At 37.6% G+C, this 25,683-nt stretch overlaps 1 protein-coding gene across 1 annotated transcript in view; it reads left to right on the top strand.

The window, feature by feature from the left end:
• Positions 1–25,683, top strand: part of SPATA17 (spermatogenesis associated 17) — a 183,784-nt gene that overhangs the window by 81,663 nt on the left and 76,438 nt on the right. The window contains exon 6 of the mRNA XM_056110766.1: positions 18,237–18,360. Within this exon, the coding sequence (XP_055966741.1) occupies positions 18,237–18,360 (124 nt within the window). The remainder of the gene's footprint in view (positions 1–18,236; positions 18,361–25,683) is intronic.

Raw genomic sequence — 25,683 nt, 5'->3', positions numbered from 1 at the left:
TTCTTAGATTAATTGTTGTGCTAGCCAAAATACCTAATTATAAAAACCAGGTTCTCATTAAAATGCATAATCAGGGCCAGAGATAACTCAGGGAGCTGAATGCATTCTTTGATGCATTAGGTTTGATCCCCAGCACTGCGTATGGTCCCCTGAGTACCTTCTTCTGGAAAAGAATTCTAAACAGAGATCCAGAAGTTTCCCAGAGCACTACCAGGTATTGCCCCCAACCTAAAGTAACTAAATAAATAGATTTAACCTAATGCGTTAGCAACTCTTTATGATATGTGCAGAGTTGATGAGATGTCACATTTCTGAAAATTGCAGGCTTTTCGGATTGCCTGTCCTCTTTGCCATGTAAACACAGAATGGGAGGTGTTCTGGTTTTTTTCTTTGAATTCTATATATCCATACACTGCACTTGGTATATTAAAACTGCCTCTCTATTCTTTTCCTGTTGTTGGGCATGTGAGAACTTATCATTGAACAATGAGAAATTCTTCAAATTCATGGTTGCTTTCTTTTTGTTATATTTACTGTTAACCTATCAGCATTTGGTTCCAATCATGATAGTCACAATACAGAACTAACAGGTTAACAGCTTGCTGTTTCAAGAGATTTATAATAATGCTTGTGCTAGATACTGTCTTTGTAATGTGCTAATTTACATTTGTCTTTAAGAATAAAGGAAAAAATTTCAAAAGTGATTTTTTATGAGTATATGTCTAAAACTCAGTACAAAAGATTTGCTCATACTCTTGCATCCTTATGAAGGTCATCTGGGACTCTCGACAGGAGTGCAATTATAGCCTTTAAGTAATCTTGCAGTGGCGAGAACTCATACAGACACAACAAATGCTCTGGACTAATGACAAGACTCAAGAACATGGAGTTGGCTCATGCTCTGAGTCAGGGAAGCACAAAATTACAGACTTCTAGCTCTTGGGGCTTGAAGACTTTTAGTACATTAAATTATTTAGGCAGCACATTCCCAATTGTGCTTTAATTAACAAAGAAATAGAAACATAAAGGAAACCAGCATGTCCTTCCAGACTGATACCATGTGCAATCCCTAAAACTCAAAGCAATACCCAGAGTCAAAATATGTAACTCTATGTGGGCATTACTTCTCCTTTTGCTCATTTGGATTATTCAGAACATTCACCAACTTCATTTTAGAATCAGAAGTAATATTAAGTAGGAGCATATGCCAAATACAGTAACAACAAAGTTTCACAATGGAGATGTTTCTGGGCCCACTTGAGCAAATCAATGAACAACAGGAGGACTGTGACTATGATACTAATGTAAAGAAAGATCTGTAGTTTTTTTTTGTTCATAGGCACTGAATATATTCTTAATAATAATTTCCTCTTGAGATGACAAAAGCATTGTAGACAAAAAGCATTCTGAATAGTTAATGGCGCAAACAAATGGAAGAAACATCTTAAAGTTATGACTGTTGATGTTGCATATCTGTATATTGTTGCTTAATAGCATTCTGTTATGTACTCAATAAAGATGTTATAATTCACTTTCAAGCTAAAATGTATCTGGAAAATTCAGACATTACAAGCAGTGAGAAGCTCAGTCAATAGACTGTAATCTCAGAGAGTCACATATGCTCAGCTCCTGTTTACTCATTGTGCTGGTTGTGTTGTCTCATGAAAATCCCTTTCTTGGATGTATGTAGTATTTCAGGTCAAATATTGAGTCATGATTTAAGTAGTGTGGGTAAGATCACGAGCCTAATTAGGGCAAATCTGGGATGTTGAATGTTGTTATTTAGCCTTTTTTTTTAATCCAAACATACCACCTCTTTCCATTTAAATATTGAAATTTCTATTAGTCATTTGAGTTGTGATTGAGGTTAACTAGAGTAACTAGAAGTTGATTCTTAGTGCCTTACAAATATACTTCTTACTTCTGGGGCTAGAAAATGCAGAACTCACTTTTTTCAGATTTTCCTGTGATAAGAGATGCTATGTTGGGTAGTCATAGACAGTGAGGCACCAGGATGTGTTTTTAGTGTACACAAAAAATGCACTAAACACTTTTTTCTATAATCTCTTCCATTTTCACCACAAATCTTTGAGGTAGAAATTATTACCAATTCTTTAATTCATATAGAAGAGTTTTGTCTCATAAAACAAAACTTCTTTATGAGTATTTTCTATAGGATTCCTAATTGGAATAAAGATAGCTTTACACACCTTTGATAATGAGTGATTGGGTTAAAAAAAGACTACAAGCACAGAATATAGAGAGTAAATTACATAAGTACTCACTAAAATTAAGTGAAACTCATCCATAGACAACACTAAAATCTGTGTTACATTGATATTCTTCTGTAAAACTTACCCATTTACTTTCTGAAGGAGCTTTTAAAGCTAGTCAATAAGATCATTACTATTAAACAAACCATTAATGTTAATGAAAGGAGTAGATATTCCTCTTCTTTTGATATAAGAAGTACATTTGGATAAGAAAATGACATATCTGCTTTATACATGTATTTGTCAGGTAGATTGTTGAATAACCTTCTTCAATGGTAGTTTTAATATTTTGTGTATTTTTATTATTCCACTCCCTAGTTTCAGTTTCACAGTTTATCTGTCAAAGATCGGACCAGCTAAGTGGGATAGAAGAAAAGGTACAGTTCCATTAAAGTCTAACATACTATTGGCTGTCAGGGAAGCCTTGTTAGGCTGTCCATCCTCATTTAACTATCCCACAAGATCTCTTAATGAAGTTAAGCCCCAAGTTCACTCCAATAATTCTGTGGCAAGAGTTTGTGCAATGTAACGATTCATCACTTGTCAAGAAGGCACTTTTGGTTTATCCATTTAATAAGGGCATCCTCTAGCTTGCTTAATTAGAAGTGAACAGTTTGCATATTTACTAAATGCAGAGTGTCATCGCCACCACGGCCTATTGCCTACATGAATTATTTCTCTATCTGCAATAAACAGCTGGGTAATTATTACTGCCATAATCAGATAAATTCCCTCTGTAAGGCTTTTCTTACATGGCAATTCTTTGAACTCATCCAGTGCTGAACAAAATTTATGAACTTCAGCAGCTTGACCACTTTTTCATACTCTGCTGTCCCTGCTTCTATTTCAAGGACGTGACTAGAACACCATCAATATTGTGTAAATAAGGAAGATAAATATGATTACATTCAATAAACTTCATTTCAAAAATATAATTTTCTGATCTCAGCCAACTAATTAGTAGATAAATGGTTTTATTTAATAATATGTATCTTCAATTATATATATTTACATAATGATATGTAAGAGATAGAATCAAGGAACTAAAGAAAATATTTTAATTTTCAAGATTTGGAATTAGTAGCAATGTTAACTCTATATGCAAACCTTTTTTTTCTATGGAATCAATTTTCCATGAAGTTACAGTAATTTAAGCAATGAATTTGGTAAGTTTTAAATAATACTAATTTTATCTAATCTAATCTCAAATTCATTGTATAGTCTATTTTCACAGCAATGTGTGTATAATTGGAATCTATGACATAATCCACTTTAAAATATAGAATACCAATAATAGCCTTATAATATAGTACATCTATTTATTTATGTATTTTGGGGGGACCATACCTGGCATTGCTCCAAGCTTACTCCTGATGGTGCCCTGGGAAATTTATGAGGTGCTGAAAATTGAATCAGAGTCAGCTTCATGCAAGGCAAGTGCATTATCTGCTGTACTATCCCTTTGACCCTTGGTTTTGCTACCTTTAAACGTTGATTATTGAGAATAAATTTGTATATGGTGGAAATCAATTAATTGGTATATTAATAACATGTCAACTTTTTTGATCATTCTTCAAGACTAAGTTGTTGAGAAAATATAGTTACGGCTAATAAACATTTCTAATATTTAATAATGTAGAAAGTTGATTTCATCTCATTCAACCTCTCTGAAGCATTTGACTGCTCTGTTCCTAACTCTCTTCCCCAGTCTTTCTTGGAACTTGGATTCTCAGACCTCACTGTGTCCTTGTGGCCTTCCTCCTTCATTCTTCAATTTCCCTTGCTGCACACCTTGATTAACCCAATATGAGATGCTGTGTCCTTGCCCTTTGCATATGCTGAATTGTTTTCCTCGTTTGTCTTCTGGCCACTACTGGTATTTAATGATTTATAAATTCAAATCATTCTTTTGTCCCTAACTTTCTTCTGATGATTAGAACCAGCTATAAAAGCATCTGCTAAAATTATCACTTGGGTGTCCTCAGATTTATCAACTTAAGTGATTGGCTATGTAAAATCATATTTCCACAAACCCCTGCATTTGACAATGAAATGGAACACTTCTAATTTATATTCTCATTTAGATGTCTGCTCTGAAAAACAGGACTGGTGCTAAAGATCCATTCAATCTATTGAAAATGAAGCCTGATCTTTTAGTTTTCTAGCTTTCTTTCCCATAACTCATTCATCTCCTTTCTTACCACCAATGGAATGATTCTTAGAAAACTTGACCAAAGTCGTTTCATTCTGCTTCATCTTCTTCCTTTATTATCTTTTTATTTTTATAACTTTAACTCATCAGTTTAATTACAGACATTCAGTATTTCAACACCAATCCCACCACCATTGCACTTTTCCACCACCTTTATTTACACTTTTCCCAACCATCTCTTAAGCCTGCCCCCATTGGAGACCCTCAATTCTATATTTTATATTGCTTGTTATAAATAATTTGCTAAAACTATAATAAAAATGTTCCCTTAGAAGATAGTGAAGAATGTTGTATCTCACCATGAAGCCATCAAGCGCTTATGTAAGAGATTACTAAGATGTTACAGGTAAAGCCTTCTGCGTTTATGTTTTCTCAATTGAGATTGGTTGCCTTTTTTATATTGCATCTCACTTAATCTGGTGTGATACTCTTGGTTTATCAGTGTTGTAGAGTTTGAGATATGGCACAGCTGTGAATGCCACCACTCTCCAGAGTGTCCACAATTTTTAACGGGGTGATGCAGCTAGAGTTAGATATTTAACTGTGTGGGGCTTTGGGGGCATGTGCGTAACTGCTGAGGCTTCTAGAAGTACAGGGAGATCGGAGGAGGTAGCCCATCCCTGACTTTATGAAAGCCTAGAGATTTAAGTTACAAAACCCGCAATCCTGACTTTTTAAACAGATTAATTTCTGGATACACGGCAGAGTCTGGCAAACTCCCCGTGGCGTACCCAATATGCCAAATACCAGTAACAATGATGGGTCTCATTCTCCTAAAGAGCCTTGAATATAGCACTTTATTAAAAATCTCAGGGCTAGGATGAAGGAGACGTTACTGGGGCCTGCTCGAGGCAATCGGCGAATAACAGGATGGTTGTGATTCGTGATTCGTGAATTTCTGGATGAATCTCATTCAAGCAGTGGAGTCTGGCCTGGAGCATAGTGGTAATTGTGGAGTGTGGAGGTTTTCAGCTTCCAGGGCTCTGTTTTGGTGGACACTGGGCTCACTAGTATTTTCTTCCCTTAAAGGATTCTGTAATAATAAATGATTATTTAGATAACTTGTATTTTCATTAAAATGTTCTAAAATACTTAAGCCTCTGTTTAAATATAATAATATGTAACCCCAAAGCAAATTTAAAGAGGGAGATGTATAGTATAAAGATGTATAAGATACATAGTAGTGCCAGTCTCCAAAAACATTCATTTGAACGAATACTTTTTCATTACTCTTTTGTAGTGTTTTCAGTTTTTCTATTATTTCCTTCCTAATTTATGCTTTATGGCTCCCAAGAATTCTGCATTGCAGAGAATGGAGAATGAAAACACTCATGTGTTTTTCTCTCTCTTCTACGGCTATTATTTCCAATCTCATTGTATTCTGTCCAACAATAAGTTTTTCCTGAGATCAGTTAGCAAGCCTTGGCCCAAAAAATCTTTTTTTCTGAAAACACATAACCTCATTTTCTTCATTTGTGACATACAGCTTAAAAATAGTATTTTCCTCCTACTATGGTGTACTGCTGCTTCCTGGCCCCTGGTGAGATTTCATACATGCTAAAGCATCAGCAATTATATTTGCTTTAAAATGAAATAAACACATTTCAAATGAGATGATGTGTGGTATTTGAATAAATAAGATGATGTAATTCTTCTCTTAGCATATGGCATCTTAGGTACCCCAACTCTGAACTCTACCCAAAATAAAAACTCTGGCTTAATCTTTATCCTCCCCAGCTGGATGTCTGAAGATGTATAAATGAGAGAAAATGCCTGTATCTTCATCTACTTCATGCAAGAAAATCCCCCATGCCATGTCTCAGAGTCACCATCTGTACAGTTATTTCATTTCATAAAAAATAGCATTCTGTTAATACCACCTGCCCCTCACTAACCTCTGTGGAGTGTTGTGAGAATGAATTAATGTGTGAGAAGCACTCAGAGTTCCTGACAATAGTACACTGTGTAAATATGTTTCATTATCATGCCTAGCTTGAGGACACTCCAAATTATTTGACATCATATAGTCTATATCAAATTGTACCTCCTTGTAAAGAAGCTGTCCTGAATAGTGATGAAAAGAAATAATTTTACAGTAAAAATGTGCATATTTTTAGAAAGATACTGCTGCAAAAATTCTTTTCAATGAGTCATGATCAGAAGAAACTAGATTTTTACGGATTGTATCTTAATAGAGTGTTCTTGTTTCTTAAAATCATGCAAAGTAGGCAAAGTAAAAAATGGAGCAACTGAATGATCCCCTTTTATGATTAGGGTGAAGTCATGCTATTATAATTTTGGGGGCATTATCTTCTTTGTCACTTTTTTATTATTCTCAAAATATCTTTTATATAGAGTACCCATCTGATTGCATTGCCATTAGAGAACTTATTCATCCTTGCTCAAGAACACCTTCTCTGAAGCTCTTCTTCTCCAAAGTTTTTCTTTCCTTTACTAGTTTTGCTTTTAGATGGGTCTCTCTCCTAAAGTGAGCTTTGTAAAGAATTCAGCCCTGCCACATCTGCTCATCACCTTACCTCCAGCTCTCTATTTAGTCGAAGTTCACTTCCTGTCTAGTGACTTCCAGGCTGCTGGGCCTAGATCCATGGGGCCTCTTCTGTAATCTAACCAGTGGGAACTTTCTGAACTTTTTCAGGGCATGAGTGTTTTGTTTTGTTCTTTTTAAATAGACTTATTCTGGCCACAGTCTGTACTTCAGTTTCTTATCAGCTATTTTATTTACAAGCCACTTAAAGGCAGTAAGGGAACCTGTGGGCATCTCTCTCTCTCTTTTTTTTTTTTGGTCATGTAATGAGATTTATTTATTTATTTATTTATTATATTTATTTATTTTTTAATAGTGAGGCACCATGAGGTACAGTTATAGACTTACACATTTTTGTGCTTGGGTTTCGATTATACAATGATCAAAAACCCGTCCCTCTACCAATGCGCATTTCCCACCACCGCGGATCCCAGCATCCCCTCCCCTCCCCAGCCCCCATCCCACCCTGCCTCTGTGGCAGGGCATTTCCCTCTCTCTCCTTTTGAGTGCCATGGTCTGCAAAAGAGGCATTGAGTGGCAATCATGCTGGTCGACAGTCTACCCTCAGCATGCTCTCCCATCGTGGGCGGATCCTCCCAACACCCTTTATTTGGTGTTCCCTTCTCTTTCTGAGCTCCTCCTTCCCCTAACATGTGTGGTTGTCCTCCGTGTCATTGAGTAAAATTCCTGGTACTAATCTCTGCCATACTTGGGTGTTAGTTTCCTATTTTGTTACTTTATGTTCCCCAGATGAATGCAATCTTTCTATGTCTATCCCTTTCTTTCTGAGTCATGTCGCTTAACATGATACTTTCCATGTAGTACCACTTGTATGTAAACTTCATGACTTCATCTTTTCTAACAGCTACATAGTACTCCATTGTGTAAATGTGCCAGAGTTTCTTCAACCAGTCATCTGTTCTCCGGCACTCAGGTTTTTTCCAGATTCTGGCTATTGTAAAGAGTGCTGCAATAAACAGACAATTGCAGATGTCACTTCGGCTATACTTTTTTGCCTCTCTGGGATATATTCCCAGGAGTGGTATTGCTGGGTCAAATGGGAGCTCAATTTCTAGTTTTTTGAGAATCATCCATACTGTTTTCCAGAAGGGCTGAACCAGTCGGCATTCCCACCAACAGTGAAGGAGTGTCCCTTTCTCACCACATCCGTGCCAGCACCGGTTGCTTTTGTTCTTGTGGATATGGGCCAGTCTCTGTGGTGTGAGGTGATACCTCATTGTGATTTTGATCTGCATCACCCTGATGATTAATGATGTGGAACATTTTCTCATGTGTCTTTTAGCCATTCGGATTTCTTCTTTGTCAAAGTTTCTATTCATTTCATCTCCCCATTTTTTGATGGGGTTGAATGTTTTCTTTTTGTGGAGTTGAACCAGTATTTTGTATATCCTTGAAATTAACCCCTTATCAGATGTGTAGTTGGCGAATATCCTTTCCCATTCAGTTGACTGTCTTTGTATTTTGGTCACTGTTTCTTTTGAGGTGCAGAAGCTTCTTAGTTTAAGAGTCCCATTTATCTATCTCTGTTTTCACTTGCTTGGCCAGCGGTGTGACATCTTTGAAGCTTCTATGTCATGAAGGGTTTTGCCAACATTTTCCTCAATGTATATTATAGATTCCGGTCTGATGTTGAGGTCTTTAATCCACTTAGATCTTACTTTTGTACCTGGAGTTAGGCAGAGATCTGAGCCCATTTTTTTGCATATAGCCGTCCAGTTTTGCCAGCATAATTTGTTAAAGAGGCTTTCCCTGCTCCACTTCACTCTTCTTGCCCCCTTATCGAAGATTAGATGCTCGTATGCTTGGGGGGGGGGGGGGAACGTCAGTATATTCAACCCTGTTCCATTGGTCTACAGCTCTGCCTTTGTTCCAGTACCATGCTGTTTTAATTATTACTGCCTTGTAGTAGAGTTTGAAGTTAGGGAGGTTGATTCCTCCCATTTTCTTTTTCCCAAGAATTGCTTTAGCTATTCGTGGGGGCTTATTGTTCCATATGAATTTCAGGAGTGTTTGCTCCAATTCTTTGAAGAACGTCATGGGTACCCTAATAGGGATTGCGTTGAATTTATACAGTGCTTTGGGAAGTATTGCCATTTTGACAATGTTAATTCTCCCGATCCATGAACAGGGGATATTTTTCCATTTCCTTGTATCCTCTTTTATTTCCTGAAGTAGAGTTTTGTAGTTTTCTTTGTACAGGTCCTTTACTTCCTTAGTTAAGGTGATTCCTAGGTACTTGATTTTCTGGGGCACAATTGTGAATGGGATTGTTTTCTTCATGTCACTTTCTTCTCTTTCACTATTTGCATATAGGAAAGCCATGGACTTTTGGGCATTGATTTTATAACCTGCCACTTTACTATACAAGCCTATTGTTTCTAGAAGTTTCTTGATAGAGGTTTTAGGGTTTTCTAAGTATAGTATCATATAATCTGCGAATAGTGAGAGCTTGATTTCTTCCTTTCCTACCTGGATGCCCCTAATATACTTTTCTTGCCTAATCGCTATTGCAAGTACTTCCAATACTATATTGAACAGCAGTGGAGAGAGTGGGCATCCTTGTCTCGCCCCTGATCTTAGAGGGAAGTCTCTCAGTTTTTTGACATTGAAGACGATGCTTGCTGTAGGCTTGTGGTAGATGGCTTTAACTATATTGAGAAAAGTCCCCTCTATCCCCATTTTGGCTAGGGTTTTCATCATAAATGGGTGCTGGATCTTGTCAAATGCTTTCTCTGCATCTATTGATATGATCATATGATTTTTATCTTTTCTTTTGTTGATGTGGTGGATTATGTTGATTGATTTCCTAGTGTTAAACCATCCTTGCATCCCCGGGATGAATCCTACTTGGTCATGGTGTATGATCTTTTTGATGAGTAGTTGAATTCTATTTGCTAGTATTTTGTTGAGAATCTTCGCATCCGTGTTCATCAGGGATATTGGCCTGTAGTTTTCTTTTCTCGTGGTATCTTTGTTTCCTTTTGGTATTAGAGAGATATGGGCTTCATAGAAACTGTTTGGGAGAGTTTCCGTTTTTTCAATTTCCTGAAAGAGCTTGAGAAGGACTGACAGCAGATCCTCTTTAAATGTTTGGAGAAATTCGCTAGTGAATCCATCTGGGCCCGGGCTTTTGTTTTTGGGAAGGCTTTTGATTGCCGTTTCTATTTCGTTGATGTTAATAGGTCTATTCAGATACTCCAGGTCTTCTTGATTCAGCTTTGGGAGATTATAGGAGTCCAGGAATTTGTCCATTTCTTCTAGTTTCTCTTGTTTCATGGCATACAGACTTTCAAAGTAGTCTCTGATGATCTTTTGGATTTCTTTGGTTTCTGTTGTGATATCCCCCTTCTCATTTCTGATTCAGTTTATTAGGGTGCTCTCTCTCTCTCTGTTTCTTTGTGAGTGTTGCGAGTGGTTTATCTATCTTGTTTATTCTCTCAAAGAACCAGCTCTTGGTTTCATTGATCTTTCGGATTGTTTCTTTGGTTTCCATGTCATTGATTTCTGCTCTAAGTTTTATGATCTCTTTCCTTCTGCCTTATTTAGGTTCTTTCTGTTGATCCTTCTCTAAGGACTTGAGCTGTGAGGTCAAGTTGTTTATGTGCACCATTTCCACAGACCTAAGATATGCTTGCAGAGCTATAAATTTTCCCCTTAATATAGCTTTTGCTGCATCCCATAAGCTATGGTAGCTCGTGTCTTCATTCTCATTTGTTTCCAGGTATCTTTTGATTTCGTCCTTGACTTCGTTCCTGACCCATTCATTGTTCAGCATCGAGTTGTTTAATTTCCAGGTGTTTGATTTGGTTCTCCATGTCTGTGTGTGATTCACTTCTATCCTCAGTGAATCATGGTCTGAAAAGATGGCTGATACTATTTCTATCTTTCTTATTTTGTTGATGTATGTTTTGTGTCCTAGCACATGGTCTATTTTGGAAAATGTTCCGTGTGCACTGGAGAAGAATGTGTATTCTTTCTTTTTGGGGTGTAAAGCCCTGTATAAGTCTATAAGCCCTCTCTCTTCTATTTCTTCTTTCAAAGCCAATGATTCCTTGCTGGCCTTTGTTCTTGTTGATCTGTCTAGAGGTGATAGGGCAATGTTGAAGTCTCCAAGTACTATTGTGCTGCTTGCAATGTCCTCCTTAAAGTCTGTTAGCAGTTGTTTTAAATATTTGGCTGATCCCTCATTAGGTGCATATACATTTAAGAGTGTGATTTCTTCCTGTTGTACGTATCCCTTGATGAATAGAAAATGGCCTTCACTGTCCCTTCTAGCCTTTTTCAGGGTGAAATTAATGTTGTCAGATACTAGTATGGCCACCCCAGCTTTTTTACAGGAGCTGTTTGCTTGCAGGATTGTTTTCCGTCCTTTGACTTTGAGTCTGTGTTTGCTCTGAGTGTTGAGATGAGTTTCTTGTAGGCAGCAGAATGTTGGGTTCTGTCTCTGTATCTGAAAATTAGGCCACACCCACTTTTAAAGCCACGCCCACCTCTGAAGTGGCCACGCCTCACGGATACCTGGTTTTTGTCTAGGAAGTAAAGACTGGGTGGGGAACAAGGGAGCAGCTCTGATGGGCGGCCGGACCAAAGGGACAGGCAGAGAGACGAAGATCCCCTTTTCCTCCTAGCGTCAGGAGGGGGGGGCGCCTGCAGACACTTGCGTGGTGGGGTTCCAGTCCCAGGTCAGAAGGGAGGCGCAAAGACCAACCTGGGGGATGGGGGACAAGGAAGCAGCTCTGATGGGCGGCCGGACCAAAGGGACAGGCAGAGAGATGAAGATCCCCTTTTCCTCCCAGCGTTGGCGGGGGGGGGGGGGGGGGGGGGGGGGGGGCGCCTGCAGACACTTGCGCGGTAGGGTTCCAGTCCCAGGTCAGAGGGGAGGCACAAAGACCAACCTGGGGGATGGGGGACAAGGAAGCAGCTCTGATGGGCGGCCGGACCAAAGGGACAGGCAGAAAGACGAAGATCCCCTTTTCCTCCCAGCGTGGGGGGGGGGGGCGCCTGCAGACCGGGCATCTCTCTTTTTTAAAAAAATACTTTATTAGAGCATTGTGACTTACAAATTGGGCTGGAGTGATAGCATAATGGGTAGGGCGTTTGCCTTGCACACTGCTGAACCGGGTTAAATTCCTCCGCTCTTCTCAGAGAGCCTGGTGAGCTACCAAGAGTATCTTGCCCACACAGCAAAGCCTGGCAAGCTACCCATGACGTATTTGATATGCCAAACACAGTAACAAGGAGTCTCACAATGGAGACGTTACTGGGCCCCACTCGAGCAAATCAGTGAACAACAGGAGGACAGTGCTACAGTGCAGTGATTTACAAAGTTATGTATTCATAGTTTAGTTTTAGAAATACAGTGTTCCAGCACCAATCCTGCCTCCCAGTATCAGCTTCCCTCCACCAGTGCTCCCAGTTCCCTCTTCTAACCCTCACCCCGCACAGGCAGGCTTTTTACGTTTTTTTTTTATTATTAAAGTTTGGGTCTCATGATTTCAGAGTAGTTGACTCTGTGGTTTGGGCATCTCTCTTTTGTTTGATATGTTCGATATCTTTTGATTTGCCCAACTTAGTAATCAAATGTTCACTTTCTTAATAGTCACTCAAAGTATCTTAGACATGTTGAAGAGCAAGTGTTCTATACTGAAACAGAAGAATTTTTTTTTGGAGTAAATATGTTTGTTTGTTTATTTTTTAATGAGTGAATATTGTCTAAAAGTTTCTCAAATGTTAAAACTTCAAGTCCAGATCTCATAGTCAATTGATAAGCTTGGGAAGAGGATGAGTGCTTGGAGCTAATGACTGTGTGCTCTAGAATGTTCCATTCCCTTTATAGATCCTGTCCTTGAGAGTCTAGAAAGTCCTGTCTACCCATTACAGAAGTAGAAGACAACATGGAAGAAATAGTGATTTAAAGAAACAAACCAATAAAATTAAATGTTTTAGATACCTTGGTGGTTTCCAGAAATCTGTTGTAACATTCATTCATCTCCAAATATTTCTGAATGTCACACTTCAAGTACAGAGTCTCAGTGGCTTTATTTGTGGTTAGTATTTTCACTTGTAGATGAGACTTTGTTTTTCTTTTTTATTTTCTTGTCTACTTAATTTGGCAAAATTAATAGGGACATCTTGACAGCAGACAACTGTTAGAGATAAAAAAAAACCTAAGCATATTCAATAAATTTAATTTTAAAAATCTGTGTCATAATATATCAGGGTAGAGGTGTGCATTGATAGCTACTTTTATTGTAAAGGCTTCTGACAACAGAAGCTCATCCTTGATTTTTTCTGCCATCAATCAGAGATTCCAGAGGATTTTTTGACGTTACTTCCTTAGATTTTTTAAAGAGATGCAGTGCTGGAATTTAGGTTTTTATTTGAGAAAATGTGTGAAATTATTTGCACTTCCCTCTGAAATTTTGGACAACTATGCATTCAGAAGATCTTCCATATATATTTCAACTTCTTTTGTGAATCGTTGGTTTCCATGAAAGTGCAGTGGTGTACATGCCCTGTCTCCATTGTAGTACTTTGCAATCTTTGGCTAATACAGTGACATTTAAATGACTATTATTACTGGACTATTATTGCATTTCTTCGTGTTTGAGTAGGAAGTAGACTAGAATCTTGTGCTTTACAGCACTGACAGTGTTCATTACAGCTGACTTATGTTTCTACAACTGCTGCAGGCAGAAGATTGCCTTGAGGCCCTGTCATCGGAGTCTCTGATTGAGTTGGTCTGGGCTGTACCCACTCTGTGCCATTGTTAAACCCTTGCTGCCATTTCGGGGACTCCAGGAGAACTACTGGGACACAGAACACTAACTGAAATTCTGCTCTCACCCTACAGCCCAGCAGAGCTTTCCTTTTATCCTTTAGTTTGATCATGAAATGTGACTCTCATCATCTGAGAAATCATCTTAGAGGACTTCTAGCTCTCACTTTATTAGACCTATCAGCCCATACACTTTGAAAGGCATGCAGCAATGAATACCTCTTGACCCCATAACCCTCATGACTGTTTGGGGCTGGAGGGGTCGAGTAAATGATAGATAGCTGTAGTAAATAGCAGAATGTAATGGACATATCAAAGAGAAACAGGGTGTTAGTGTGTGAACAACTGGAGTTGAGGGATATGTTAAATCTTTTCAGAGAAAGGGTCCAGACTTCTGTTCATTTGCTCTGGACTTAACAGAGAAGAAAAGATAAAACTTATGAACAGATTTTTTTCATTAACATATTTCAAATTATGCAGAAGCCAAACAATATCAGAATATCTAGCTCACTTGTTAAGTATTAGAGTGGGCCCTCATAGTGATTTTTATTATGTTAAATAAAATTGCTCTTGAAATCTACTGAGCAGATATTCAACTCTAACTAGTTTCACCATTAACATGTAGGCAGGGATAATTTCCAAAGTGTAATGATGAGTTTATGGGTTTTTCATCTTATAAATATCATTTACTTGTAAAAGTAATTTTGAAGAAAATGCCTTATTTCCCCATAAATAGTTTTAAAAATACAGCAATCTACACGTCAGACATGGAACAAGATCTAGAAATAATTTCAAAAGAAACTCATTGTTACAAGAGAAGCCAAATATGCAACCAAAGGAAACGTGAAATTTCACCGTTGTAGAGGTCATTATTAAATGGCATTTGGCTTAGGATGAAGCAGGAGAATAGATTTGCTTTGGCAACCCCGTCCCCATTTCCTCTTCTTTCTTGTTCAAGTGAAAAACATCTCCAAGTCATAGTTTCTTATATTGGAACAACCAGAGCCTGTTCTGGGATGGAGAGGCTGCATAGCGAGTGAGTCATTTCCATTTCAGCCAGGAATGCATAGTTTAGATCATCTTTATGTGATTCATGGGATCACTCTTTCCCAATATGGTCAGATAAATTGGTATGGGGAACTGAAGGTAAATCTAGGTCCTGTGACCTGAAGAAACTGTCACCCTGGATTAAAGAACGCAGATTATTTGAAGTTATAAGCAGAGCACTGAAGCCACTAGAGGCTGGTGCATTCTTGCCCACCTCAATCCATTACCTGCTTCTTAATAATAAAAACATTCACTTGCACCCTTTTGATGACCAAAATATATATTTAGGTGCATGGATGAGTGGGTGGGATACATCCAGATGTAGGTGTATTTGTGGCCATGCCCTCTGTCAGAAACTCACCTTAACTTCCTAAGAGTAAAAGGTGAGACCATCCCCTGCCTGTCAGGGGAAATTCCTCCTCCTTGCCTCTTGGGGCCCCAGGTCCATCATCACAGGGTAGATATCACTGGTGGCCCCTATTTTTCTTTAGAAATTACAGTCATGAAAATCCTTCATAAGTTATTACATTTTGGCTTTCTCTCCTAATAGTTTGTCTAATGTTAACTTCTTCAGTAGTCCACTCCCAGATGGAGAAGAGGTGGATGAAATTTTCTCCTGACTAGCTTCATATTTTTAAAATAGGGTCATTAGTGACATCTCTCATATATATATAATATATGTATTATATATATATATATCCCAAGATTGATTTTCTGAGGATAGAGATAAAACAGTTCTCAAATTAACAAAATACAGATACTGAAAACAATCTGAAATAATTTGCAAAATATTTTAAAAATTATAGTGCTAGTATATTTAAAATAATTTTTAGTCTAATGATTAAAAACGGGTACTAAATATATAATTATTTAGGAAGACCTAGTTAGTAGTCATTGGACTTCATCATTTCATTTTTACGTGAGCAGTATTTTTATTGTGTCCTTTAAACCAAGTCATATCTTTATTCCTATCAATATTCCAATAACCTATCTAAATAGTATATATCCAGCTCTTCCTCTTTGGTCCTATAATCTGGGACATGGACATAAATAGAATGATGAGCATCAGTCTGTCAGTATACGCTCCAGTAGGGAGCTCTGTCCACTGGGGATGTCAGATGAACATTTTTCAGTGATTGTATGAATTTACTAAACAAATGACTTTTGTGATTTTAGATGACGAGATTGGCCTTTCTAGAGTGATGTGTGGTTTCGTGGGTAGGCTGTAGGGCTTCCCACATCTCCTCCAGGCATATTGTATATTTGCCTTCCAGTGGACAAGAACACGCTTAGCCTCACTAGCAGTCCTAGTCTCCTTGTCCAGCCTCCTCGTCTTCTGTTTGATTTTGTCTTTCCATTTCCTGAAGATGAACTATTTTCACTACTTCAAATAATTTAACACTTATCACTTGATATCCAAATCCTACATACTTTGTAACTTACCACATTGCATATTTTCAACTATATTTGTTATTTTCCCTTGTATAAAGCTCTTCATATTCATTATAATATTTATAGAGCACACAAATCTTTAGAGGTGTACTTCTTATTTTTGTGATTGCTCAGAAAATGACTGTACTTTAGGTGTGACCTACACTTAGGTTCATGCCTAGGTGAGTAATCTCTTACAATGGCTGTTCCTTGATTTTTTTTAAGAGATCTTGAAGACTTATTAGGGGAAATACCTAGAAATATTTGTTGTTTTTCAAAACAGCACAAACTAAAGGTAAAATTTCTAATGTATTTGTTTTCATATGTAAGCTATGGTGGTTCTTTTTATCCTGGGTAAAGTTCTCATTTATTCCTGTGGAACTGCCTGAAATATGTACCTTAAGGACAAAGAAAGGTCACCAGTCCTTCTAACTCCTATTTCTTTGTCAAAACTGGACACAGTTAATGAAGTTTGTTTGGTAGTGAACAAATTCTCAGACACAGATAGAGATCCTTTCAATGGAAACAAATTTGTTTGGCTTTGCCAGTTTACTTAGCGATTAATAATAGCCCAGAGATGCAGGTCAGCAAGGTCACTGCACCAGCTTGCCAACACAATCGAATGTGCAGCTAACTGGGCTCTGGGGGTGCAGAAGCCCCCCAATACTATGCATAAAGTAAAACAGGCTATTTTTGAACTCCTCTTTTCATATTAATAAGCAATTTTCAAGAGAAGGGTGGCAAAATGAGGGCCATGCCACTCCAAGTAATTCATTTATTTTGCAATTTAATCTTATGTTGAAAAAATTGCTGCACTGCAATTGCAGAGCCATGGTGATTTTTACATGTCAGTGTGTTTCATAAGTAACCTTGTGTGGAGTATTATATTAGTCATCTGTAACAGAGAATTACAACAAAAATATTTCTAAAGCAAAAATGAGAATTTTTTTTTAAAGTTTTGGAAATCCCTCTCCCCTCTCTTTTCCCCACCTATCTCTGAAGTAAATGCTCAGATAACTTACTCAAAATTTTATTTACAGAACTAGATAATGTTACTTTGTGGGTGGGGGGACAGAGTACAGTTTCCAATATTGCTTTAACATGAACGGTTATTGTTCTAGGAAAATAAAAGTATTCTTTCCCCATATTATTCCGTACTTTCTTACTTCCTGGGGTGTTCATATATTTTAAGAGGTTATTTTTGGTTTAAGTTTCAGAGACACACATACATAAATGTGGAATCATTTCATTATATTAATGGGATCTGTTACTTTGATAAAATCCTAAACCCGTTTACCTAATTTATATTTTGTTCTAATTATCTATATAATTGAGCAAAATGCTAACCAAAATGTACAGTTAACATGTAATCTTGTTGATGCTATTTGAGCTATGTAAACTTGCAATAAATTAAGTACATGTCAGAAATCCTATTACTCTTAAAATTAGTCCTTTTATCAGTAGAGAAAACAAGTAATTAGGGATATATAGATACAGAAATAAAAAATTTAAAGGATAGTAGCTTGTTTTGTTGGTTTTTTGGAGGTGTACATTTCAGTATGTTCAAAATAGTTCATCTTCATTAAAAAATTTGCAGTAATTATGTTTGTATTGGATATATTTCCTCACTTCTTCAATGAAGATATATATTATATATATTAATATATAAAAGAATATCATATGAAGATATGTGTCAAATACAGAGATATTTAATTTTTAAAATCTAACTGCTGTGGGTGTAGGGTGGAAGAACATTTAAGCTATACAGATTCACCTAGACTGTGCAGGTGAGGTCTACTGTGCCGTTGATTGAGATGGATATGGAGGTTTAGTGCCACCTCAGAAACTTACTTGATGATTATCTGTGAAGGAATGAAAATGGGAGTCAACTTTGAGCATCATCAATAACAGTGGCTGGTTTTGATGCAGGGAGGCCCTGGAGGAGTTTGCTGAGATGAAACAAAGAGAGGAGAAGAAGGTTAGACTGGAGCAGGAAGAGAAGAGGCAAGCATACTTGGCCCGTAAGATGCATTACCTGCTCAGCACCAACCAGGTGAGTCTCAGGCCTCACGGCTCCTGTCAGCCCTGCGGTCTCCTTGCCTGGCAGAGATGAATGAGCGACCTGAATGGATAAACTTGTTGAAAAGATCCCACAAAGACTCTCCTTCAAGCTCAGGTCTGTGCAGCTGGGCCAGCCTGTTGGTGGCTGGAATGCCCCACTAGCAATGTGGTCTGCCTTTTGGGATTGCACCTCACCAAGGGCACTCCTGCCACCTCCTTCCAGAACCCTCTAGGAGTGCCAAGGGCTTGATCTAGAGTTGATTTAAACAACCACTGAGAGGTCATAAGCCCAGGAAACTTTCACAGACTCTTTGAACCGAGAAGTTGTCTAGATGCCAACCATAGTGCCACCTCCTCGCCCCGCCCCCCCACACCCTGTCTACATTATAGCTTGACAATGCCAGGGCCAGTTAGGCCCTTAGATGTAGAATTTGGAATTGCACATGTTCACATTTTAGTGCTTCAGGTCTTGTCATTGGGACTAGAAAAAAACATGCGGGACTAAAAAAAAAAATTGGGACTAAAAAAAAAAAATCATCCTACGTAGAATATTCATCCGTCTTGGGTTGGGAATGAATGTGAATTTTTTTAGGGTACAGGGAAGGGGTTGATATTTGTTGTTATTCGAGCCCCAGGCAGGAAAACATGAAGGTTCTGAGTTTTTAGTCCTTCCACCTTGCCTCTTAAAGCCAGACCCTCAGGTCTAACTAGAGTCCTGCAACAGTGGTCTCTAAGCTAGGGCAATTCACACCCCACAGGTGTATGACCCTCCCTCCCTTGCCAGACTGAATATCAGCCTTATAACCAACTTCAACAGGGTGTTAAGTATGTTAAGTATCAGTAATCAGGAGGCCGTGTCTAATGGGAATACAGACCTGCAGCTTCCCTGTGGAAGTCCAAGTAATGTGACTTTTCATTGACAATGACTGTCTTACTATTTGCTTGATTTGAAGAGCTGAGTTATCTTCATTTAGCAACAACCAAAAAGCCAGAAACACAGATGATCACATAACTTGTGTAATAGACACAGAACTCACAGTAATAGAGTTGGAGCTCGAATTAAGGTCTTTCAGCTCAACACAACTAGAAGTAATTTTTTTTAAAAAAATTGTTTGTTTTTAAGGCACACCCAACTGGTGGTACTCAGGACCTACTCCTAGCTCTATGCTTAGGGATCACTTCAAGTGTGGCTCACGGAAATATACCTGGTGCTGGGGATCTAACCCAGGTTGACTGTGTGCATGGCCTTACCCACTGTAGTATCTCTCCTACCCTTCAAGGTAACTTTGTTTTGTTTTATTTGGGGGCCACACTTGGTGATTCTAAAGGGTTACTCCTGACTCTCCAGTCAGGAATCACTCCTGGTGGTGTTCAGATGACCATACAGGATGCTGGGGATTGAACCTAGGTCAGCCACCTGCAAGGCAAGCACCTTAAACATTGTATTATCTCTCCAGCTCAACATAATTTTTTTTATTTTTGGGTCACACCCAGCGATGCACAAGGATTCTCCTGGCTCTTCACTCAGGAATTACTCCTGGAGGTGCTCAGGGGGCCATATGGGATGCTGGGAATCGAACCCAGGTCGGTCACATGCAAGGCAAATGCCCTACCCACTGTGCTATCGCTCCAGCCCCTCAAGATAATTTTAAATAATAGAATGTGAAGATATTTTCACTTTTGTTATAAAATCCATAATGATGTGAAAGTTTATTCTCATGATTGATAGGATATATGTACATATGTCACTGTCACTGTTATTGTCCTCCCATTGTTCATTGATTTTGCTCGAGTGGGCCCAGTAATATTGTGAAACTTGTTACTGTGTTTGGCATATCGAATACATCACGGGTAGCTTGTCAGGCTTTGCCATGCAGGCGAAATACTCTTGGTAGCTTGCCGGGCTCTCCGAGAGGGGCGGAGGAATCAAACTCGGGTCGGCCATGTTGGCTGCTTGCAAGGTAAACGTCCTACCTGCTGTGCTATTGCTCCAGCCCCATGTACATATGTATATGAATATAAATAAATATATGTACATTTAAATATAAAATTCCAACTCAAGAACTCTTTCAAGAAAAATAGGGTTTTCTTAGACTTTTAGAATTAGTAATTTCAATTTTTATTAAACCAAGGGGTTGGAAAATATTGTTATTTTAATTATTTCAACTTGATATTTCAGTTACTTATTTTGATAATTGAAATATTAATACTTTGAATCTTTTAAAATCTGTAATATAATGTTGTGTGTGCTTATAATGAGTAGTGTAATAAAGAAAACAATTTTTAAAGTGGTGGAATCAAATTTAATTAAAGTTATTTATCTGTCTTATCCAGGGTTATCTAGATCTTCATGTCTAGTATATAGTGGGTCAATTTAGAAAGTCCACAGACTTAGTTACTTTACTATAAAAATAATATGATAGCAGACATCAATACAATATTTATCATGCAGCAGAAAGTATGGTAAATGATTTATAAACTCAGTGTTAAACTAAACACTTAGCTTAGCAAATCATTTTACACACTCGATGGTGTTACTTGACTCATGGATTGTAATGGATTTTCAAAGAACACGACTACGATGTTTTGGGGATGTTGGTGTTAGCAAATACACACTGCCATGCTCTCTCTGATGTTTTTTCTCCATTTATGTTGTCCTGCCTGCTGGCAGCATCCGCATCTGTAAACTTTACCGGTCCCTTATCCCAGAAATCCCTTCTGCCCAGAAGTTCCAGCACACCAGTGAAAGGCATCTATTGTTGCTTTCATTGTCGCTGTGGCTTCAGCCACAGCTGCTGCAACATCCAGCAATTGCACATGCTCGTTGTGCCACTCTCTTGGCAGTACAGGCTTGGTTGCCCTGCTCATGCTCCAGTAGTGATGCTCACACACATGTGATTGTGATGTGCCTGACTGTGCACACTTTGTTGGGATGCCGCCGGGAGCTTTAGCTATGAATAAAGGTTAGAAACCTTTAAAATGCCGCTCCCCATTCCCACCCCTGTTTGAGGGAACTAATGGGGAAATTACGTTATGAAAGCACCTCCCTTAGAGAGGAATTTCATAAAAATATCAGGGATTTGGATCTGATAAGTTAGTGTGCTTTATCAGTTATCTTGTATCTGATCACAAATGACTTGAAATGAAAGGACAACCCATTGAACCCATGTGATGCGTTCATTGCCCAAAGCAAGCGTTCTTCTGTGGGAGTTGAGAGAATGGAGGCATCCTAACCTCATCTGTTTGCGTTGGTCTGAGAATGAGTTGTACTGATAGAACTGGATGGGAAATGTCAAAATTTCATTTCTTATACAAATCAGATATGCTACACTTAGCATGGGCTGGAGCAATAGCACAGCAGGTGAGGCGCTTGCAAGTGGTTGGCTGACCTGAGTTCGATTCCTCTGCCCCTTTCGGAGAGCCCGGCAAGCTACTCAAGAGTATCTCACCCAAACGGCAAAGCCTAGCAAGCTCCCCATGACGTATTCAATATGCCAAACACATTAACAATTGTCACAATGGAGATGTTACTGGGCCCATTTGAGCAAATCGAAGAACAACGGGAGGACAGTGACAGTGACACTTAGCTTGAAATTAGTGTTTCTCATCATCCTATCAAGATGGTTGAATTTTAGAACTAATACTGCAAGTCACAATTACATATAATTTTAACCTGAACAGAAAAAAATGCAAGTTTATTTTCACCTAATGAATACACGTATATTATTTAATAGACTGAATATGAATTTTACCTTTCAACTCCATTGATTATATAACTTATTTTTGAGTCCCTTCAATATCTACCTGATATTGTCCTGGGACTAGAACATACAAAATTATCCTTTATGATCCTTTTCCACAGGGAAAATTTCACTCTCATTTCCATCTAATGCTGAACAATTTTTTGAAGTTGAAGAAGGTCACGAAGTTTTCCATTACAGCTTATTTATATAGATAGTCTTGCTAAAATTGACCACTTATACCAATGATTCTGCTGATGCCATTTTGTTTATTTTAATGAATAAATGCACATATTCTGTCACCTAAAAAAAACTCGGAAAACTAAGGGTACACATTTCAGTTTGAGCCTTGCTACAGGTTTTCTCAGCCTCACATCCTATTAGGGAGGAATTAAGCTGCAGATTTAAATCAGATGTTTACCGGTTAATCCCATCACTTGGTTGAAAGAAATTTTATTTAATAATATTAAATACACATTTCAGTAGAGAATAAAGTCAAACATGTATTGAGTATTTAGAAAGATCTGTGTTAGTTTTAACTCTCAATTTGTGCAGATATTTGAGAATGAATTGAGTAGTCAGTTGTAAATAAATTTTGTAAGTATATCAAGGTAGGTGAAAAGTTATATTGACCTGCTAAAGAGGAATAATTCTAACTGCATTTTCAGAAAGGAGAGAAACATAATTTTGAGTGACCAGTATTTTAAGAATGGTGTTAAGATAGCTAGTAAAATTCTAATTTTATTTTAATTGTATAGTTTTAGATAACTTTGTTTAGATAATAGAAATGAAATATTATTTTAGGTAAATAATACTTAAGAATAGTTGAGGAATTTTATAAATTAAAATTGTACTTGTATTTTTTAATTATATATAAGTGAAACCATTTTTATTTTATTTAATGTGTTCATGATTTTGAGATGATTATGTTGATACGCTGACATCCTCAGACTGACAGCAAGCCTGTCAGTTTTAAGTCTATTTTTAGTACAAATCATTGTATACCATGAAAGAGTTTGCAAAAATCTATTACTGATTTTTCCAATATTAATTATCTCATTTTATGAAAGCAAATATGTTAGCACTGATAGGCATTACACAAGTAAATAACTAATATTGTAATGAATGAATTAATAGAACCCTCAGGGTTTTATTAATTAAAAATTTCAAGTCACATTAAAGCACCTTTTGTATATGTTTATTTCAATCAGAAAGCTGAACATAGTAACTTATTTGCATAAATAATCAATCACCATTTACTAGTAGTAATAAGGTTAATTTGTTGCTACAGACATAATAGGATTAGTCAATTATATTTCCCAGAATATACTATTTGTTATGCACCCCACCACCTGTAAAACAGGATTGAGTTTAGCACCATTATTAAATGAACACATCAAAAACAATCTTTGTTCCTGTAAAAGTTTTACAAAAAGAGATCTAATTTTAGTTGATGTGAATAAGTAAAATGTAGATAAATTTACATTTGTAAATTAAATTTATCTTTCTGCAAAGATTATTTAATAGAGTTATTTATTCTGATTCAGTAACCAGTCAAACTAAATGTAACACATATAGAGCATATTTCCTTTGAAGAAAATTTCATTTGCAGATTTTAGTCCAAATACACTGACTTTGATTACTTTGCCCTTGTTCTTAAGTAATAAATTATGTTGTCTGCTCCACCTACTGGTGGATGCATGCAAAGACCTATTGTTGGATTCATTGCTAGATACTCCCTCTAAAATTTTCCAGAATTTCTAAAGCTCTTCCTGGAGATTAGCAAAATTACAAATTAGCAAAGATACAAATGTTAAAAACTGAAGACCCACATCATAGGAAGTTAGTGTTCCAAAATATAGCTTCCTACTTAGAATTGCACACAATAGCAGTTTTCCGATAAGTGAAACCATTTTCTTGTTTTTTAATTTTAATATGCAAATAAAAATGGATAAATGTGGAATGTATTGGTAACAGTTTGTTGGTATTATTGAGAATTTTATTTTAGTTAATGGCATTAATAATCTATTGAGTCAAGTGAAAATTAAAATGAAAGTTGGTAAATTTAACTGAAATGTACACACATATTTTATGGATATTGTTTTTATCTTATTTATATAATAGGTTGTAATGTTAGCCCTTTATTTGGTAGTAAAAATTATATTGCCACTAAGACAACTTAAAGTTATTTATGATTTGTTAAAAAGACCCCATACTCCAATTAATCCAAATGAAATTAGCTTGAATCGCTTTACTTTTTGAGAGAAACAAATGGTTTCTACTTCTTTTTTTTTCATTTTTTCAAAATCAGATCATAGGACACCTGTATAAAAGGAAAATATTTTCATTTTCAAAGATTATCTGGTTATAACCCTAACTAATTGGTAATCCATTTACATAGACAACATGTTTAGAAGACAAATCTTGTTGAGATAAATACATTATAAATTGAAAAATTGAACAAGTCTTCCATTTATGTATTGCTCTCACCTGTCTTTCCTAGCCATAAGTAGAGAGATTTTTATGCTTCCCCATTATGAAGCACTCAGCCTGGGACTTATCAGTCTTTTGAGGCAATTCAAACATCACAAAGCAACCCCTGTAATCTGCACCTAATAGGCACTAATTTGTGGTCCCCTGCAAGAAGCCAACAAAACAAAATAAGAAATGTGTAAGATAATGGTGAAGAAAAACAAAGTGGTCTTTACGACCTGGACAAGAAATTGTGATCAACTGAGTTATGATAGTGGCCAATCAGACCCCTTCGGTCTAGTACTCCCCCGTCCCCACCCCCACCCCCTGAAGCTGTCTCTCCTCTACTTGGACGAAACTTAAACTGGCTTTCTTCTATTGACTTCTCAAAGATGCTAGAGAAGTTATTTTCTGAGTTCTCATGTTTTTGCCCTATTTTGAAAGGCACAAACCTGTTTCAACATCTTGTCCTCACATTCAGTGAGCTATGATGTGATTTTTGCCACCAGAACAGAGTCTGTCTGTAGAGGTCACTGGCTAATTACCATTCCAGACCATTTCTCCATGCTGTTCCACCTCCACAGCTCCCGACACGTTGGCCTTGGAAACCAGCTTCTCCTGGTGTCCTCTGATGTGTCCTTCCAGCCTTCTCTCCCCCAACTAATTTCCCGTAGCGAGACCCTGCCAGGCCCTTTCGCCAGGAAGAAAGTCTCTCCAGCCAGACCGGACAGCCTGTGACCCCATCAGTTTTCACAGCATCAGCTATTCTCCTTTTAAAAAATCTCTCTGCTTGTTCATGGTGACCTTTCTCCCCTGTCCCAGAAATTCCCTGACAACTGTCCACTGGGTCTTTCCACCTTTCTGTCCTGTGTGAATTTCAATCTCGATCACTCCAGAACGAATACAAATCCTCCTCTAGCACTGCCCAGCTTTCTGCCTTCTCTGCCTTTTCTGAGTCCACACACTGTTCCATAATCCACACTTGTTTATAGTCACTGTGATTAACCTTTGATGTCTGTCCAGTGGCTCTGTTTCTTCAGACCACTTCCTGTTCTTGCTGTTGTTCTATTTTGCCCTCTTTTGTTTGGCTTCTGTAAAAGCAA

Source organism: Sorex fumeus, unplaced genomic scaffold (assembly GCF_029834395.1).
Source record: "Sorex fumeus unplaced genomic scaffold, SorFum_2.1 ptg000010l, whole genome shotgun sequence".
In the NCBI taxonomy this organism is placed as follows: Eukaryota; Metazoa; Chordata; class Mammalia; order Eulipotyphla; family Soricidae; genus Sorex; species Sorex fumeus.
This window is presented reverse-complemented; position numbering and strand designations above follow the sequence as displayed.